The sequence below is a fragment of the Nycticebus coucang genome, chromosome 12 (genome assembly GCF_027406575.1).
Source record: "Nycticebus coucang isolate mNycCou1 chromosome 12, mNycCou1.pri, whole genome shotgun sequence".
Lineage (NCBI taxonomy): Eukaryota > Metazoa > Chordata > Mammalia > Primates > Lorisidae > Nycticebus > Nycticebus coucang.
In genome coordinates this window covers 56,314,813-56,335,871 of record NC_069791.1, presented here as the reverse complement: position 1 = coordinate 56,335,871, position 21,059 = coordinate 56,314,813, and the positions used below count along the sequence as shown (strand labels likewise).

The window sequence follows — 21,059 nt, the reverse complement described above, 5'->3', positions numbered from 1 at the left end:
GTGCCCGACTTGTTTATAACTGTGTCCTCAACACAGTGCCTGCTACAGAGTCAGCAAACAGTGTCAGGAAGAAAGAAAAGAGAGAGGGAGTAAAGGAGCCGAGGAGGAAGGAAGAAGGGAGAAAGGGATGGGGGAGGAGGGAAGCAGAGAGGAAGGGAGGAAGAAAGGCAAGCAGGCAGGTGTGAGTTGGGATGGTCTTCAGCACCACTCAGAGAAGAAGTTAAAGAAAGAAAAAACAAAGCAGAATTAGGGGAGCTAGGAAACTTGCTTAACTTCACAATTCCATCTCAGTCTTTTCCTCTGTGCTCTATACCATGCTTTAGAAATTTCAAAATCACCCTCCAATCTTACTGTAAAGGGTCCCTAGTTCCACGTTTCTAAACCACAGCACAGCTTTTAGTGTAGGGAGCACCTTGCACCCTGATCACTCTGTCTCTTTCTGTGGGCTATCCTGGCTGTGCATACGCCGGGCTGGGCAAGGGCAGCCACCCCTCTGCCACTCCAGTGACACCATCACCGAGCTGGTGTAAACAGAACCAGGATGCCGGGTCCATGGGACTCTCCTGGCAGGATCCTAACAACCTGATTCCTTAAATGCTATCTGTGTTTCTCCGCCCCCCCCATAGAATAATTATAAAGTCAATTTATGGCGATAACAGGCTGAATCAAATTCCAAGTTCACCTCAGACAATCCTAATTAAGCAACAAAAGTTCTCTCGCTCCTGCAGAGCTGTAAATTCCTAACATTTTATTACCAATTATATTTAATTTCAACTTGAGGAAAACAATGTATTTCCCATTATCCAAACTGGGTCCCCAAGCCCCTGTCTAGGACTCTGATAAGGGCTGGGGGAGCACCCTGCTGGGAGCTGGAGGTCTCTTGCACTGTGCTTTAGGCTGCTCCAACCCCCACCACCCCCTCCCGCCACATCCTGCTTCTCTCTGGGAGTGGTGGGAGTATACAGCTTCGCTCTGCTGAGGAGAATCATTCGCTGGGGACTACAGGCCAGGTTTCACACAGTGTTTGACTGAGCAGCCAGCCCCTGCCTTCTGGGTCTTCTCCACTTCCCTTGCCTGCACAGCACCAGCTGACCATGGGCACTACACAAATAAATACACATATACTGGGTTTTACACAGTGTATCTGTGATACATATCAGTGTATCACAGATACATAGAAGAAATAGATGTGACGTACCCATTTGTCCAAGAAATATGTCTACGAGGATATTTGTGCATATGTATATACACACCTATATGTATAGGTATCATGCATATCTATCTATCTATATATATATTTGTGTCAACAAAAAGAAAGGCATTTCTGAAAAAAAAACAAATGACTCTTGGGTATTTGAGTAAATGACCTCCAAATGCCTTCTAACCTAGAGGTTCTAAAAGGCTATACATTAAAAAAAAGTCTATACGTGAGTCATATATGAACTGAAAGGTAAAAACCTGATGGGTTTTTGGAGTGGTAACTGGTGAGAATTTCACGGTTACCTTTAGAAACAGCTATTGGCTTTGACTTTAGGAGAGGGATGAGTTATGGAGCACTTTGTAGGACATGCTGTCAGGTGATAAATTCAAGGTAAATGCAGGACTGTATGGTTAGTATGCTGTATGGTTAGTATGGTTAGTATGCTTAAAATAAGACAGTGTCTTATTTTAAGGTGTGCTCCCAAAGATGCTCTAGGTCTTATTTTCAGGGACATCTTATCTTTCCTGTAAGTAGGTCTTATTTTCAGAGGATGTCTTATTTTCGGGGAAACAGGGTAGTGTTTTGTCGAGGAAAATAGTGAGTGTGCATATGTGTGTGTGGGTGTGCTTGGGAGTGTGTGTGTGCGTGCACACCCAAGCACATGCATACTTTGGAAAGAAACTGACTGGTGGCTTCTGGGCGACGAGACTGGGCAAATGCTGGGGAGACAGACTGCTTTTTGACTGTATGTCCTTTTGTTCCTTTTGAATTTTGTGCCTCGTCATAACTACCTACTCAAAATAAGAGTTAATTAAAAAATAAATAGAGAGGTATGGTTTCTCGGCTGACTGTTATCTTTATATTATCTCTTGATTGATAGTTCTTTATCCCATTTTAAAATCTAGTTCTCCTACCTTGTGCATCTTCAGAGAACAGAAAAATTAATTTTGCCTGTTCGGAACTTTTGCTGATAAATGACTGAGTCTGTTTATCTCCTAGATCCACTGTCTGCCTCCCCACTGCTCCGCGGCAGCAGAGGGAACAGGGCCCCGTCAGGGAAGCACAGGAGCACCAGGAGAACTAAGGCTGTGCTCCTGTTTTCTGGCACTAACCAGCTGTGTGGCTTTGGGCTATTCCCCACACCTCTCAAGCTTCAGTTTCTTATGTATTAAATGAAGGGGGTGGCTCAGAGCATTGAGGTGCTCTCAGTCTGTGAAGCTGAGCTCTTGCTGCATTTCCCTCCTGGCCTCTCTGGACAGGATACACTGTCCTGGGCCTTGGCCCCGTGCTATCCTGCTCCATGAGATACTGTAAGCTTCTTGAAAACAAGTCATGAAGGCTCTGGACTCATATTTCTCTCTTCCTCCCAACCCTCCTTCCCTCCCTCTTTTTCAATTCCCAGCCCCCAGAGATTGTGTCTCTGGCTTGGTTAATTAAGATAAGACTTCAGAAAGCTTTGAATCCTCATGCTGCGATGTGCTACTCCAGCACTGGGTGTTTATTTCCATTTGCTGTTCTAATGCTTGTGCTTTCAGATGTTTATTGCTTTTAGAACTTGATTGAATTTTAAGAGCCTGAATCTTTAATTCTGTTTGTAAAGTTAAGTGCCTATACCTTGTTGACCGGTTCTCAATGAGGAGGAACTGATTTTGCTTGTTTGCAATGAAATACACTGTCCTTCCACAACTGGTCATCCAGGAATTGGAATGAATGGGATTTGTTTTGTTTTGCCATCAGTTTTTTGGGAGACTTTTTTTTTTTTTAAGGTGGAAAGATCTTACTAGGGTAAAATCCCCAATCCAATCACATGTTCTCCCTTTCTTACCAGGCAGGTGGTACAGGATTCCTTACATGAGCCAAACTGGCAGACTAAGTTTACTTAGATGGAAAGACCAAAGTGTCACTGGTGATCACACAGTTAGGGCTTTCTTTTACTTTTGAACAAGGAAAGTTAACATCTGTCAAACATCAAGCACTGGTAAGTAACACTGCTCCTTCCCCTGAAGTCAGACATGCAGCACTACCTGGTACCTTTCAGGATCAGACACACAATTACTTTTTGCAGAATGAATGAATGAATGGAGAGTACATGAATCAATGAGTATGTGAATGGTGGCCAGTCCCACTCTTGTGAAAATATTTTCTGGCTGCCTCATGATTCTCTGGAGGGAGTCAGCAAAATGTGTCTAGGACTTAGCATCTTGGGACGGTTACTTAAACCTCTGAGTCTCAGTTTCCTCATCTATAAATTAGAGTATCTGCCTTATCAGGATTCTTTAAAGGTCAAAGGAGACAATGTTGAATTATCTACGTACATGAGATATGTCGAATGCCCCAAATAGTACCTAGCACAAAAAAAGTTCCAATGAATGTTTGTCAAATGAACAAGTTAATGAATGTATGGATAAATGAGTGAGCAAATGAACAAGTGATGTTCTTTGCCATGTGCATTTGTTTTCAAACCTAAGACTCCAAGACAAGATAAATGGCTAATTCCTCAGTGACTCCTCCAGCTCAAGGTACAGACCCAGTCTTGAGTCTTCATCAGGTGTGCCTCTACCTAGCAAGCTGAACCCAAGGGCTGGACATCAAAAGCAGTTCACTGGGAAGTCAGACCCTATGGGATGTGGGGTTTCCCCAACTGGGCCCACACAGCCTAATCTGAGTAATGCTAGTGAAAATAATGGGCACAGCGGCAGAGAAGATTCCAGGGCACTGCCCCATGCCCCGTCAGATTGCATGCTGACCTCTGAAGCCTTCCTGTTTCCCTCCAGTCCACCTAGGCTTCCTATGACAGCCACCGAGGGTTTGTCTGCTCAAACCCATCTATCTGCTCACAGACTGCCTCATATTTGTTAGTGGAATAACATGTCTCTCTAATCACATAATAAATTTTCCAAGAACAGGGTGGCAGATTTCTTGCCAATCCTAAGCAATGCTTGGCAGAGTACTAACGAGTCTGTTCAATAGTGCTAGAAGGTGTCTCAGGGAGCAGTGAGCCCAAATCCCCCACTTTACAGGGTCTCCAAGAGGGAAAGGAACAGCTCACAATGGAGGATGGGGCTGGAGGATAGCACAGGGGTGGACAAAGGCTGGACTCACATCTCCTTCTCCTGGTGGAGTTTGCAGGCCTCCTTCTGGAGGCCCTCCAGCTGCTGCTGAGCATCCTGGAGCTCCCGGGAGGTCCGCTCCAGCTCCCGGGCCAGTTCCTGGTTAGTGAGCTTCAGCTTGGTATTCTCAGCCTTGGTTTCATGCTTGTCACTATGCAGGGCTGTGCACTGACCTTCCAGCTGAGAAGAAATGGGGAGCAGAGGGAATGAGGACCAACCACCGCCATCATGCTGGCCCTGGCCTCTGTGGAGGGCAGGAACTGTCACTGCCGCCTCTTACCACCCTCAAGCCAAAACCAGCATTTTCCTGCTCCTTAATTTGTACGTATATACTTCTGTAGCACATCTCATCTCTACTGTTTCCACACAGGACCACTGAACAGTCTAGAAGGAGCCACCCTCTGCAGAAAGATCACCCAGCAAAGGAAATTCCACAATTCATTTGTGTCTCCCATCCCAAAGTCAGGACAGTCTTGAGACCTAACCTCAATCTATCTTATTGTCCTTTAAGCCAATTTCTTTTCCTTGGTCCTTGATGGAGATGGGGAACAGATAAGTGGTTTTTTCATAAAACCACCCTTCCCAATTTTGCATGCTGATAAGTCTATTTATTCTCTTTTATCCTATAACTAAGTCCATTTTTTTTTTTTAAATCTAGAGAAGCATTTTAGGGTTGCCAGAAGCCATGGAAATTCTTAGGGAATACTAAAACAGGTCAAATAGAACATGGACCTTTTCTATGTCCCTAAAGCAATCAAAATCCCTGCATTTTTATAACTTGAGCTTTCCTTGGCTGGCGATTATGCTCTGCAGAGCTTTTGCCCTCCAAGTACATATATCATAATAAATTTGGTTTAATGAATGTGGCCAGTAAGGGGAGGAAAAAGCAACAACAAGGGATTGCATGTGACTCTCGAGAGGCCCCTGTGTAATCAGCAAGAATGCAGTAATTAAATCGAGTGGCAGTCATTCATTGAGGGATAAATCTAACTGGCAAGAACTTAATGCAGAATAGTGGGGAGGAGAGAGAGTAGAAGCGAGAGTGACTGGGGATGGGGGGAATGGAAAGGAAACTGGCAGTTACTGGTGTGGACATCACCCCGCTACAGAAGGAAAGAGACCCCAATCCAAAGCTTGGCTAGTGGCAGCAGAGGAACAGTCTCTAGTCTTAGCAGGGGAGTCAGCAAGCACATTTTGACAAGTTCCTAAAAATAGCTCTCTCTATTCAAATGGAAGCAATGTGTCTGAGTCTGTCTAGGGCTGGATTCCCTCCGGGACCAGGCAAAAGAAACTAGGAGGCCAGTGGTGTCTTGGCCTCTCTCCTCCATGAGCCTTGCTAGGAAGAGCAGGCTGCTGATAGGAGGTTTGCCTGGATGATCAATCTTTTGGGCATTCCCAGCCACAGAGGCATGGGCCTGCAGAGCTCACCACCCAACTTGCCTCCTGGAGGCTTAGGACATTAGAGAGGAGTGTTGGGTGTCTACACTCTTCCTGGTTATGGGGAATGGTTATGGGGTTATGGGGACAGTCACCAAAGAGGGCAACAAATTTCATCCAGGTCTTGCGCAGACAGCGGAGGGAGAGATTGACCTTCGAAGGGGCTTTTCCAGTTGGAGACTTCCATGGTCATCCTGGAAGGAATAAACTTGTCTGCAGTCTCCCCCAAAATATCAGTGGTTGACAACGTCCTTTGAACCTCAGCATTTCCCTCCTGTCTTATACAGGAGGCTGGAAACAAATTAAGTTTTGGCTTTCTGGTGGCTCTTGGGTATAATTGTATGAAAATGTTTGCAGACACCTTGTAGGGAAATGCTTGGCAACTTTTCCAAGTTTAAAACCTGGCATTGGAGAAGTAAAGGCTTTATCTGAGGATCACTTGTGATTTTCAGTGCTATCCTTTGTACACCTAAATGGTTCCTCTCAGATGAAAAAAAAAATCCTTAAGTGAATGGCAGGGAAAGTGGGCAAGAGCCAGAGAAGAGAACGGGGCGAAGAGCCAGGTACTCTGAGGACATTGCCAACAACATACCCTTTTCTGCTTCTGGGTGAGCTGTTCCAGCTCCTGCTCCTTAGATAACAGTTTCTGTTCCAGCTCCTGACTGCGGGCCTGAAACCTCTCCGTATCCTGCCAAGTAGGAAAGAGCGATACATAGGACCCAAATGTACCACACACGCGGATTATAGATTTCTCCCCACCTTGAGCCTACTCAACAGCAGGGACATCCTTTTGGACCTCAGGGCTCTTCCTGTAACATTCCAGTCTCTGGTGACCTACCTGTCCAGTTAGGGAGGATGAAATGAGTCAGAGATAGTGCAGGTACTCAGTGAGGCACAATGTGACGCCCACCAAGTGTGACCATGTCTGATGGCCATATGCTACCACCCTATACCCCACCAAAAACAGGGTCAGCCAGTGGTGGAGTGTTGAGCAGGGAGAACAGGGGTCTGAGTTCCAGTCTCAGGCCTCAGTGTCCCCCTCTGTAAATTGAAGGTGGAAGGGGAAGGCAGATGACCGGCCTCACTCTGGATGCACAGGGGTATTGCTTCTTGCTCTTGAGAGTCCACATGCTCGGTATTTTCTCATGGTGCCCAAGGTTTCATAGGCCCTGGTCCTTACCATGCCTCTGCCCCTATGCTTTATACCCCTCCTCTCCTCCCCTGGACTGGCTTCTCTATGCAGATATGCTGAGCCCACATATGCAGGTGTGAAGGGAGCCAGCAATGGGATGAAGAGGAAAGTGTGTGGGCTGTTGGATGTCTGATACTTTCAGTAGAGCTGGGTCTGGCACAAGGGCCCTGAACCAGGCAGCACAAGACTTGGGTTCTAGACCCACATCACCCAGAACAGAAACAAAAATGCCCATACCACCTGCAGTACTCCACTTGCCTGGAGGCACACAGGAAGTATAGAATATGCAGGAAGAGAGGAAGAGAGGATCACGGCTAGAGATCCCCAGGCTTCTTTGTGATATGGAATGACTCCTTCCCAAGGACAGCTGAGGAGGGCTGCACTGGAGGGGTATCTTGGCTAGGTTTGGATGACAGTGTCAGCAGCACAGCCGTAGATCACAGCTGCTCTCCAGTCAGAGGCCTTTAGACACCTCCATTCAAAGACTCAGGATGTTTCTACCTCTTTGCAATTGTGAATTGTGCTGCTAAAAACATTGGAGTGCAGGTATTCTTTTTAATAAAGAGTCTTATTTCCCTTCGGAAACAACTCAAATACCTATCAATAGATGAACAGATTAACAAAATGCGGTGTATTTATACCACGGAGTACTACTCAACCATAAAAAGGTGACCTAATACATTTTATAACAACCCAAATAGAACTGGAGACCATTCTTCTAAGTGATAGAAAAACAAACACCATATGTACTCACTATTAAATTGGAACTGATTAGCACTTACGTGCACGTACAGAAATAACACTCACCAAATTCAAACAGGTGGAAAGAGGGGGAGGAGGGGATGTTTAAATTCACACCTAATGGGCACCACGCACACTGCCTGGCTGATGGACACACTTATAACTTTGACTCACATAGTACAAAAGCAATTTATGTAAATAAATTGTTTGTACCCCAGTAATATTCCCAAATAAAAATAAAAACCAGTATTTGTCCAAATGTGGAGTAAAAATGAATGTCTACTACATAAAAACGATTATGTCCTGGTGTTGGAGTATCATATGTTTTAATGCATTCTAGCATCATGTTAAGCTTTCAATACTGTGATTTCCACATATTCACTCATGTTAAACTCTTTTCTATTTTGATTTTTTTTTTTAAAAACCCGCAAGTATTATCCTTCAAACGTAGCAGGCTATATCCCTGTAATCATTTAGACCCATGCACCTGTCTTTTCAGTATAATTTAGTTTACCTGTTTGAAATCCATTTTATAATGCTTACCTGTTTGTGTTATATAAGTGTTTTGGATTTTATTCTTTTTCATTAGAATAAATCCATATATATATATATTTATTCAGACAGTTCCTGCTCCCAGTGTTTGTTTCTGGAGAATTAGCACCAGGAATCTGCCTCATTCTGCTTCACTGTTGGTCACAGAGCTGTGACCAATGCTGGGAATGGCAAGCAGCTCCAGAATTCCCATGGGAATGCTGCCAACCCTACAAAGGCCTGTGGAGTATCTTACTCCTCCCCTGCCAGGACAGAACACGGCAGGGGCTGGGAGGGTGCAAGTGATGAGGTTCTTCCTTCACGGCCAGACAAACTGGTAAGTGTCAAGCCAGGATCCAAACCCTGGCCAGGGGGTTCAGCCTTTTCCATGATGTCATAAATTGTAATGCCACTATCCTCACTCCCTTGCCAGGGAAAATCTTGTGTATCCAAAGGCTTAACAGTGCTGCCAAAGACATCTTAGCAGTTTCCCTGGTCACACAAAGGAAATCTGAGCACTGAGCTTTAGAGGAGAGAAAGGAGGAGAGAGCAGAAGGGCATAGGTGGGCCTGGTCACCTTCAGTGATGCTAATTTGTCCTTCAAGTTTTTCCTCTGATCTCTGCCCACTTCTAGCCCCATGCCTTGGCCCACCTTTTGCTTCTGGAATCATGCTTCTTTCTTTAGCTAAGACCTTTGACCTGTAGTCTGGGTCCAGGCAGAAGGGACAAAATCAGCCTTTCTTTGGCTGATGTCATATGGGATAAAGGGGGTGGCTCTCCTACGGCAGGGGAAAAAGCTGCTGTTCTCAGAAACTGTTTTAGGGTCTGCTGGTGAGAAATGCTAGTTCTGTCTGCCATGGGCTCATTGAACTGTGAGGGTCGGGTCAGCCTGGATGTTTTAAGGTTATACAATGGAATGGGGGAGGGTGGGAAAAGCTGACAAGCCTCCAGAGGGCACTATTTGGAGAAAAGCATCTGAATCCCTCTCTGAATGACATCCGTGGTGTGGGAAATCTGAAGCAGCATAAAACTAAAATTTGGTTCAAGGGAAGGAGCTGAGACTATAGTCCAAGCTTAGCACTGACAGGCAGGGAGCCCTCACCCAAGATCAAAGGCCTTTTGCTGAGAGCCCAAGTGGACAGTCCAAAAATGGTAATAGAGTTCCCTGTAGACTTTTTTTTTCTTTCTTTTTATGAACATATTCCACAAAGGATCCTGCTTAGCTTGGCAGTAAAAAGGGTTTCACCAGTCCTGACCTCCCAAGACAGATGGCAGGCCTTGGTAAGGGGCTGAGGAAGGGCCAGACTGGAATCAGGGATGGGTGTTTTATGTTTCCCCCACGGTATCTGAGGAGGGTGGAATTTATTTTTTTCTTAACTATTAAATTTTCTACATGTCTAGGAGGGAAGGATGGGTAGCACAGGCTCTACCAATCACCTCCTTAGGGGAGCTGCTGGGCATGGGGTGAACTGGGCTGGAGCTTTTGGGTGAGGCTGCTGACCAGCCAGTGTCAGGGCCCCCTTTCCAGGGAAAGCATGAACCTTCATCCTATCATTCCATTAGTCCCTTATTCATTCATTCACTAACTCAACAATATTTGCGAAGCATCTGTTATGTTCCAGGCATGGTCAAAACACTAAGGATACCTTACTAATTAAAAGATAAAGATTCTTGCTCTTGTGGAGTGTATGTCTACTACAAGGAGATAGACAAGCATCAATGAACATTACGTGCTATGTGTGAAGGTGACAAATGCCAGTAAAACAATTAAGCAGAGAAAGAGGGACTCGATAGTGTAGTGCCAGGGGTGTGGGCATTGTAATCCTTAAGTTGGGGGAGGAAGTGAGAGCAGACAGGCCAACCCAGCCTTCCGAGCCAGGCCTGGGGAGGGCACACACTTACTTTCAGGAGAAACCGCTCCTTCTCGCTTTTGATCTGTTGTTCCATCTCTTCATACAGATGCTGGATTTCTTCATCATAAGCAGCAATTTTCCTACAGAGGTGGCAAAAGAAGAGTCTGTTGGGGTCTGCCTTGAGGTTCCCCTGCTCCATATAGCTGCTCCTGGAGCTCAGGCATGAGCACCCCCTCTGGAGCTGTGGGTGGAGAGATGCCCATTGAATCAGCTCATCTACGCCTTCAGGATGAGCCCTTCAGGATCAGCCGACCTGGCAGGAATGCAGGCCACAGAGGGCCAGCTAGACCTGCCTGGCTGCTGGGAGGTTTCTTGTGTCCTCTCCTCCCATCCTCCAACCATCACTCCCCAGTGGTCCATATGCTCTGGTAGAAGCTTCCCTGGCCCATCATCCTTTACTCTGCTTTATTTCCACACCCCATGCTCCAACAGACGCAGTCCCTATTCCCTGGACCATCATGCAAAGGTTCCTTCCCTGTCTGTTTCTTGGTTTATCTTGTCCCTCTTGGATGCTCTTGCTCTGCTTGCCTCCATCAGCACTGCCTGCTGCTGCTGTCAGAAGACTTTCCCAGACACCATGTGCTGGAGTTTGAGTGATCTGTTTTCCTTTTGTTTTTCATTATTTTTTATTTTTAAATTTTTTTCTTTTGGGTGCCAAATCCAAAGAAAGATCTGTGTTTCTTTTAAGATTCTCAAGAGATTCCATGACAATGACAACAGCTATGGCACCTAAGTGCCTGTGCCATCCCAGGCGCGGGGCTGCAGGCAGAGTGTGAGAAGGGCAAGGCTGGTTAGGGGATGGCAAGGACAAGGTGTTTTCCTCCTCAGTCTCCCTTTCAGTATCCTCTTCCCACACTGCAGAGCCCCATGGGACAGGAAGTGCATACCCAGGCACTCTCTTCTGTACAAAGATTAAGCTATGGGGACCAGGTTTGTAGGTTATCCTCAGGGATGACCCTATTCCGTTCCTCCTTCCCTCTCTGTACTAAATCTCCCTTCCATTGCTCCTTCAAATTCAAAGAGAAGGCTCTAGTGTTAGTATTTGAACTGAAACTGGAAGGTATCATGCCTAAGGGTTAACATTTCCAGGTAATTGTATTTTTAAACCATTTCTCTGACCCTCTCTCTGCCCCTTGCCCTTGTCCTCTCGCCCTTCCTGTTAAGGAACTCCAGCCTCTGTGAGCAGGTAGATGTGGCTCTAAAGCAACATAACATGCAACATAACCACACCCTCCCCCCCAATTTTGGCCCCTGCCATTCTTGACTCAAATGATAGCAAACTCACCCTGCCTTTTATTCAAAAGATTTCAATAATTGACCTAACAGCCATGGTTCTCAGGTTCTCTATTGAGGACATTTCTGAACAAAACATAAAGAATGAGAATATATTTACTTTCCTGACCCCTCCCCTACCTCCCATTGAGGATTCCAATCCAGGGCCAGACTTTCCCTGCTATTGGAGAATTGGCTGCAGCCCAAGCCATGTTCCTTCCTCACTTGCTACCTACTGGGGGAGCATTTTCACCCTGTGCACAGGAGAAATGTCTCCAAACAAGGAGACATTTTGATTAGTGTCGTCCCTATTTTACAAAAACCACCAATCCAACCACCCAGGCAAAGAAAATGGCGGGAGACTCCATGGTTATGGTCATTTGTAACAAAGCACCAGCCTCTGCGTTCTCTTTCTTGGCTTTACTCCCAAGACCAAGAAACTTGACTTTGAACAATTATAGAACAAAGGGCCCAGGCTGTGCTCAGCAAAACGTATCTTCTGTGAGCCTTGGTCATCTTTATGAATGTGTTCTGTGCCTCTGTCTAACAGATATCTTTTTGGCTAAGAGGAAGAAATCTCATCTTAAACGACAGCTGTTTGGGATTATTACTTTTGTTCTCAACTAACAATTAACAATTAAGAGAAAATCTTGGAGGGAAAGTAAGGAAAAAATGCCCATGCTGTTGAAGAAAGACACACCTCAGGGACTAAAATAGGTACAGTTTGAAGGAACTTTTAGAAAGCAAGATGGTTTTCTCTTGGTATCTGGAATTATCTTTCTGTGTTTGAAAAAATTCAGATGCTATATGGCAAATGGTATCAAAAACTTTAGACAGTGATTCCACGTATATAAATACTTGAAAACTAATAAAGTAAGATGAGAGACACTTTAAAATTGATTTACTCTGTTAAAGCAATACTAATTACAGTCATTCATACAAATTGTTTACTGTTTATGCCCAATAACCATGCAGGGCATTAATTCTATAGTATTATTTAAATGTGTTATATTAACTTTGCTCTAAGTTTTAATTGATTAAATTAATACATTGTATGTCCTTCGTGTGCACATGTCAGTTTGTTAGTTATGAATTAAGTTGTTTTACAAACCACTTATAACTGGAGGGAAGACAGATACAGCCTCTGAAAGTGCCTATTCTAGTTTTCACCCACAAAGGCAAGATGGACTGCACGGAAGTCTTGGGTGGGCCCGACCAGACTTTGGAAATTCTGGCCTCCTGGGAGACTCCCTAGGCCTGAATGACATTCAGGGTCAGAACATACCAGTCCGAGGAACAGGGAGCATTAGATGCTATTCACACCAATCACATGGCCAAGTCTCATGGATCAGAAGGCCTGGCCTCTGATCCCAGAACCAGCTCGTTTCCTCAGTGTTATCTTGGGCAAGTGCTTTGACCTCTTCGTGCCCAGGGGTAGCACCTGCCTTATGCTCCTCACATGGTTGTCATAATGAATAACAAGAAAGTAGATGTCAAAAAGTGTTCAGAAACCCAGAACCCTAAATACCTGTAAGGGATTATTTATTATTGTAATTATGATCACAGGTAATGCTCCCTGAGGTGAAGAGAGTTTGGGTTTCAAGGATAAAGAGTTCCTTGGGTTTGCAAAGGCCCAGAGGCAACCAGGAAGATGAAGATGAGATAGCTCAGCCTCTAGAAACTCCTACTGGACCAATCCATGAGAGATGCAGGCTGTGTGTGAGTAGGATCTTCAGCGCTCCCAGCCTGTGTCTGTAGGAGCCCCATGGTGGCTGTGTGGGCAGTGGTGACAAGAGATGGTCTAAAAAGATCTGCACATATGGCATGGCATGTTCCAGCAAGTCTTGCCATATTCTGCCATCAAAGGAAAGAGACAACTTATCATGTTTGCTTATCATATACATCTTGGTTGCTAAAATTTCTAAAACCACTCCTATTGCCTAATGCCCACAATCTGACTTTGAAGTTTTCTCTCTGAGAATTTTCCCATCTATTCCACTTCTCACTGACCTCTTCTCTGAACTCTGATGACAGGACATGCCTTCATCTGACCACTCTACGTTCAACCTTAAACAGTCCTGCACGACTATTTCATTTGGGTCCACGTTGTCTCAACTAGGTTATGAACACTTAGCAGACATTTATGCTACCCACAGGGCCTATGCTGAAAATGTTAATGCTGAAAACCTATAAACACTCAATTTACAACTTTGGGTACAAAACTTGGAGGCTCATGGACCATATTAAAGGAACAGTAGATTCCATGGGAATTGAACAATTTCAGGATTAGAAGTTTTATCTGAGCCAGCCACCTATTTTTCCAAGGTTAAAATTCTAACCACGATAGCTGCATCAAGTATTTACCTAGTATAGGTTAGATCTCTGTCTCTCTAAGCCATTTTCTTCATATTTGGAATAGTCTGGCTCACAGAAGTCTGCCTTTCTATGGCCTTACCCCTCTCCTGCAAAAAAGTCCTCCATATGTACATATTTGAGAACTGATTGAGACTTTCAGCAGCAGCCTTGGGTTCAGGTCAAGCTTCTCCACTTCCTCTAACTCTGTCTTACGTGGTAGAGACAGGGTCTCGCTCCGGCTCAGACTAGTCTTGAACTCCTGAGCCCAGGCAATCTACCAGCCTCGGGCTCCCAGAGTGCTAGGATTACAGCCGTGAGCCACTGTGCCCAGCCAATTTTTTTTTTTTTTTTTTTTGATAGGACCCTTGGCAATTCCCTTCATTCTTCTCTGGCTCTAATTGTCTTCTTCAAGCCATGAAGCTCCAAACCAAATACCCAGCGTATGAGTCTGATTAGAGCAGATTAGAACTGACTATTGTCTCTCTTATCCTAGATGCTGAGTATCTAGTCAAGCAGCCAAAAAATCACATTAATGTTTCCTGGCACCCCCATCATAGTTGAGGAATACTAAAGCCATTTGTCAACTGAAACCACTAAATCTTGTGTCTGTGATTGTTTTTGTTTTAAAGATAGTATTATGGAATCGTATCTCTCCCACTTTGTGCTTCTGCCATTGGCTTTTTGGACACAGAATAAGATCTCAAATGTAATTCTATTAGATTTCATGTTTCTAGTCATCCTGTGTACTCAATGACCTTTAAGTTGTGTTGATATTTTAAATTTCTAATTAGAATGTAAACTAACTAATCTATAATGTTGGTTTTTAGGATTTAATTCATCTGAGAATATTTAGAAGATTGTTTTTAAAATATACAAACTATTGGTTTCTAGTTTTATCCTATTAGAATAAGGGAGTGTAGTGGTAATATATTTGGTCTTTGGAATCTATTAACCTTTTCTCTACAGATAAAAATATTGTCGATTTTTATATAACTTCTATGAGAAGAATGCATATTTGATGTGTAAGGCACAGAATTCTATATTCATCTCATGGATGGTTTCAAATACTTTATAGCCTTCATGTACTTTTGCCTGACTAATGTGTCAAATCTGAGATGTCCGTTAGTCTTCTAAACTCTGATTTTTATCAGAGTTTCTTCTCTTTCTAAAAGCTTCTGTCTTATGTAGCTTGCTGCTATTTTCTTTGGTGTGTAGAGCTTTATATGTGTTATATCTTCTTTATGGATACATTATTTTTATTACTACAAAATATTTCCTCTCATCTTCCTTTATTCATACCATTGGTAAAAATGGTGAACAAAACAAGGACAGTAGCCTGTAGTGGAGCTCTCTGAGCTATTAATAACACGAGCACATGACTATTCAATCTATCTTACATTAGCCATTCTTAAAATAGTTCTCCTCCCCCCAACCCCAGACAATGTCTATTTAATTATTCCATTTTCTGTTCTCTGACCCTAGCCATTTTGAGCTCTATGAGGAAGGGGAGACAGAGAAGAGGTAAATGAAAGAGAAGGGAGGGAAAGAGACATGAGTTCTCAGTGGGAGAAGAGGACAAATGTGCGGAGGAGCCAGAGTCAGCAACAGTCGTGAGCACTAATGTCTATCCTCTTCTCTTTCTTCCCTCAAGACGGCTGGCTGGTTCCTTTAGCATGCTCCAGGGTGATCTAGGTCATAAACCCCTTGCTGACTCAGAGTTCATCGGACCTGAGCTAGAAGGCCTGAGTTCAAATCCTGGTTCTGATATTTACAAGCTTTCTGGCCCTGGGGAATTCATATCACCTGAGTAAGCTAGAAGTTTTCTAAATCTGAAAAATCAGTTGGTAATACCTATTTTAGGGAAAACATTGTGAAGATTTAAAAAGATACTGCATGTGGAAGTATGCAATGTGTTTCTGCCTCCTGTAGTGGATAGAATGCACTTAATACATTCTAAATAAGTAAGTTCCCTGATTCTCTGGTGGTTGAGGACCCCATTTCGAGAGTCACTGCTTCAGACCAGGCCAAGGAGCAAGTGGAAACAGGAGGGGAGCCTGTAGCAGCTTGGAGTACAGGGGGAAGAAACGTGTGCCGGAATTGTGAAGCATTATGGGCAGAAGACACAGGATGGACGAAACCTGAAGTGGCTTGGTAGGGAAGGGCTAAACGTGGGAAGAGATCCAGACGCGACCACTGACATTAACAGGTGTCGATGAAGCCCTTCTTAAAGTGTCACTCTGGGCAAAATAATTCAGACTTCAGTTACATGCATGCTCCCTGTATACCAGGAAGTTGGCATCGAAAGAACCAAGTCCATTGCTATAGCGGAAGGGAGGAAGGGACAGGCAGGAGAAGAAACCAGGAAATAGATCCCAAAGTACCTTCCGGGGCTCTGGCTGACAGTGACCCTGTAACCTGCTGGAGGAAAGTGGAGGAGGCTGCCTGCCCTGGGAAGTAGGAGGATGGTTGAGTTCCCGGGGGAAAAATTAAGAAAGGCTGAGTCCAGACGAGGAGAAGGAATAAGAAGATGCCATAAGGGCAGTGATGGATCTGAATGAATTAGCCCTGTTGAGAGCTAGGATGAAAAACCCAGGGAATTAAATGCTACCCAGGATGTCCAGCACTGGCATCCTCTCTAAGGATGACCATAAGCACGTGGGGGGTGTGTGTGCGCTGCTGGGATACTGGGGTACTGAGGACTGGAGGAGAATGGGATAGGTGGGAGGAAGTAGGGGTAGAGAAATCATGATTCTCATGTAAATACAAGGCTTAGGTTCTGAGAGGCTTTCCAGATAATTTGCAGGCTACTGGAAGGTGAGATGTAGTTAGCAGTAACTTATCCTGCTAGCCTCCCACAGAAACTGTGAAAATTAATTAACCTTCACGAAGAGCGCTGCACACCGAGAGTGAAGGCCCTTCACTGGATTAAAGCATTAATACTCAACACGACCGGAGCTCAGCTAATGGCACACCGGCCAACACCTTCCTGCTACAGCACACTGCTTGGTCGAAAAAGTTTTTTTCCTGTTCTTGCTCTTCTTTGCCTTCACTTTTGAATAAAATATGTTGGTATTTCAGAGGGTCTTAGCATATCTAGGATATGCTGAAATCGTTCTAAGAAAAAAGTAAGTAGCTTCTTCCTTTCCTAAGTGAGAGTATAGTCCTGACCTTAGAGAGAGGAAATGGCATTTCTGTACATTTTACATATGCTTCAGGAGCTTGAACTCAAGGCAGAGTTTCAGAAATGGCCACTGGCTTTGGACACCTGCTGTTCTGATTTCATGTGTGTCTTAGTTGGTGGTCAGTGGTCTGATCAACGTGTCTCCTCCTGAAAAGCAAATGCAAAGGAAGAGAGATTCTCCCTTCCCCATCACAGACTGAGAGCTTTAAAAGCTCATGTGGAATGTAAAGGTCTTAGCAAAATAACTAAGAAAATGCCAGGAAGGCTATGTTAACTAGTGTGATGAAAATGTGTCAAACGGTCTATGAACCAAGTGTATGGTGCCCCATGATCACACTAATGTACATAGCTATGATTTAATAAAAAAAAAAAAAAAGCCCTTTGTAAAGCCCTTTGTTTTTGATTTTTTTAGTGTTAAGATTTTTAAATTCTTTTCCTTTATTAAATCATAACTGTGTTCATTGATGCATTTATGGGGTACACTGTACTGATTTGATATACAATGTGAAATGTTTACATCGAACTGTTTAACACAACCATCACCTCACTTACTTATTTGTTGTGGTAAGACATTTATACTCTATTCTTACTAGTTTTAAAATATACCATTGCATTATGCACAGTAGGTGAGGTCCCTCCCTCCAAATACCCTCCTTCCTTTGCAAGTAAAGAAAATGAGAGTCCAAACAACAAAGTGACCAAATGGCCAAGGGTCAGAGTAGGGGCAGGGCCCAGGCTTTGACTCTAGTTCCCACAGTTCCATCCACAATACCACAAGGTCTTCCCAAGCGGTCCATGCTATCAAACTGACAACTCCGAGCAGCTGCACTTAAGATTGTCAACATTCCACGTTCCATCTGGACTCTTGTCAGTGGGAAATAAATATGAACTAGAGCAAGGAGGGGGCTGGCTGACTACAGGGGGGAGTTGTACCCTCTACCCCAAAGCACTGATTACAGAGTGAAGATCTTGGACTGGCAAAGTCTCAAACAGTCTGCCATCTGCGGAAGAAGAAAATGGAAGTACGTTCAGCCTCAGCCAGCCCTGTGCTTGGGATGAGAACAGCTAAGTAGGGATTCGGACTCCCCACTGCCCTCTGCCACCTCCTTCAGGCAGCTGCAAGCCCCTGACAGCAAACAGCAGCTCTCGCTAGGAAAATCCTGCCTAGCGTTTTCCTATTCTTCTGAAGTAAATCTCTCTGTAGCTCTGTACTTGTCTGTCTCTGTTTCTCTCTCTCTCTTACGATTAGAGTTCTCTCTCTCTACTCCATAGAGTAGAGCTGAGTGAAAGGAAAATATAAGAGTTTGTAGAAAATTCTGCAAAGGCTGTTAAATCACCAATTGGATTTTCAAGATGGATAGTTTCTTCCAAATTAGATTCTGCTGCCTAGTATAAACCAACTTTGCAGCTTTATCCCATCCTATACAGCAAATCATTTTTCATTACTCATGCCCATGGAGCTCACAGAGCACAAACTGTCCTCACCTTTCCATTTATTCTTGGTGCGATGTTAACAATGTGCTTCTGCCTCCAGTAATAACATACCCATAAAATACATGCATTTTATTAAGCCATAGACTCATCTCGTAGAGCCCTCACTGAGAACTTCTTCATCCTAGGAACAGGACTAACGTTACAGATTGCAATGGCACCCTGGGGTGTCCCTTTTGTGGGCTGATACATTCTGGAGGAACTGAGTAAAACAGCATTTCTTGAGCATGGTCTGCAGCCTGCCTGCATCAGAACCACCTGGGATGTGTGCTAAGACGCACATTCCTGGGCCCCTCACTAAGACGCACCAATGCACCTGTAGTCCTAGCTACATGGGAGGCTGAGGCAAGAGAATTGCTTAAGCCCAAGAGCTGGAGGTTGCTGTAAGCTGTGACACCACGGCACTCCACCAAGGGCGACAAAGGGAGACTCCGCCTCTAAAAACAAACAAAAAAAGAAACCAGTGGAACTTATTTGCTTCCTGATCTAGAGGAAAGGTCAAGGAATTGATGACATCCCTTCCCTGCAAAGGTTTCCCTGGCCCCTAAGCTGTACTCCATGCAATGCCAATTCTTAGGCTTGTGTTGGGCTGTTGGCTATCATAGTTGGGGCTGCCTGTCAGGCTGAAAGACACATTCATTCCTGCTTTGGACACCCTGCCAGAGCTCAGGGAAATCACTCTAGACAGGAAGTGCCTAGATAATCGCTACCTACATGGTGCAACGTAAGGGGCCCTCTGAGCTCCAAAAAAACAGTGAAAAGCCTGATTCAAATGGACAAGGTAAGACGTGCTGATGAGGAACCGATTCCAAGGAAGGCGTGGGGCGTGTGCTAAGCTTGTCAAGGCCAAGGGTGGTCTGCTAGTGATGCTAAACAGGCAGCCAGGGAGGCATTCCAAGGCTGCTGAGCTGCTCCCAAAGCACAGCCTATGCTGGGCCTTTGATCTAGAAAGTTCTTTCCTTCAAAGAGCTCAAAGCACTCCCCAGACACTGCCTTACCACATAGTTTGCAAGGATAAAGAGATCCTTAAACTTCACCTCTGATAATATCAAGGCTCAAACTCTCCACTTCAGTCAGACTAATCTCCAAGACTGACAAAGATATTTAAAATAATAATTATTATTATGACATTGGTTGAAAACTTAAGTGCCAGCACTATTCCAAGTACTTACATGCATTATCACACTTAATCCTCGCAACTTTGTCAGATGGATACTACTACCCTCCCTAACTTACAGGTGAGAAACTGAGACTCGGGTTAAGTAACATGGTGCAAGTTGCACAGCTAGTGAGTGGCAGAATCAAGATTCAGACTCCACTCTGTCTGATTCCATGGCTTAACAGCTAAAGGCTACCTAGAAGTATAACCCTCAACCTTTCCATTCTCTGACCTTTGAGAGCCTCTTCCCAGACCCAGAATGTTCTTAACAGTCCTCCAGCTAAGCCACATTTTCTTCAGCAATACTTGGTCTCAATTTCTTCATAATGCACAGTCCTAAAGGTCCTTTTATTCAGACCTGTGTATACCCATTGGACATCAATGAGCTATTTCTAGAATTGATGTTGGGGAGGCACAAGATGAAAAGGAGCTGGGGTTCAGAGCAATGTGCAGGTGGATGATCTACACAGCAAGGCTGTGTGCTTTCTCTGAGACCGGCTCAGCATAGTCTCTAAAATGCTGCCATCTGGGAGGCAGCCCTAAGGTTTTCTGGAAGCATCTGAATGGCAGGGCAAGGTGCTCTGTGGAATCATGTGGCCATGGAATTGCTGAGCATTCCTACAGAATATGAGCAAATCTCCAGGTGTGGACAAGAGTGCGTGGCAGAGGCACAAAGGAGGGGCCCGGGTTCTCCCTGAACTCACCCTGTGTTTTGGCCTCACCTCCAGGTTAGGTTACATCACTCTAACTCCATGTGTCATGAAATGCAAGCTTGTGGCTGTGCCTGTATGTTAACGGACTGTGAGCAGCTCAGTCCTAATAATCACATGCCAATTCCATGAAGAGACTAGGGTCTGTTGGGTTTACCCCCAGTTTTGTGATATACCTTCCTGTGCTGACTCGGGTTCGGGTCTGCAGCAGTTTCTTTCTGTGCTGCTGTTTAACTTGTCTGGTCCTGTCTCCTGAAGAGGCCTTGGAGGCAAAGAAGGCAGCAGAGGAGATATGAGGCTATGGTGAGAGGGAGTGGCCAGGAGGGGGAAATTCAGCAGGGCTACGGAGAATAGAAACAATACCTCTATAAGGTGGGCCAATTAGAGTTGGGGGAGACCCAGTATGCAAGGGCCTCACTTCCCAGAGGCAGGCACAGTGATTTCCCTTCTGGTTACAGGCACCAGGCTATCTTGCGCTGAGTCCTGGCTCTACTATTTACAAGCTGTGTCTTCTGGAGCCACTGAATCTTTCAGGTATCAATTCTCTCATCTGCAGAACATGCACAGTGATAAACAATCCCTACCTTAGAGGGCTGTGGTGAGAATTAAATGAGCTAGTGTATTTAGAACAGTGCCTGGCCTATGGTGAGTGCTCATCAAGGTGGGCAAGGACTTAAAAACAGATGCATGGCCTGGCATGCTGGCTCACATCTGTAATCCTGGCACTCTGCGAGGCCCAGGTAGGCAGGTCAGTTGAGCTCATGAG

At 44.7% G+C, this 21,059-nt stretch overlaps 1 protein-coding gene across 4 annotated transcripts in view; it reads right to left on the bottom strand.

The window, feature by feature from the left end:
- CRACR2A (calcium release activated channel regulator 2A) overlaps positions 1-21,059 on the bottom strand; it is a 195,130-nt gene that overhangs the window by 36,141 nt on the left and 137,930 nt on the right. For all 4 annotated transcript variants that reach the window (XM_053555623.1, XM_053555621.1, XM_053555624.1 and 1 more), the window contains 3 exons: positions 10,115-10,205; positions 6,341-6,436; positions 4,304-4,491 (listed from right to left, as the gene is read on the bottom strand). In XM_053555623.1, the coding sequence (XP_053411598.1) occupies positions 4,304-4,491; positions 6,341-6,436; positions 10,115-10,205 (375 nt within the window). The remainder of the gene's footprint in view (positions 1-4,303; positions 4,492-6,340; positions 6,437-10,114; positions 10,206-21,059) is intronic.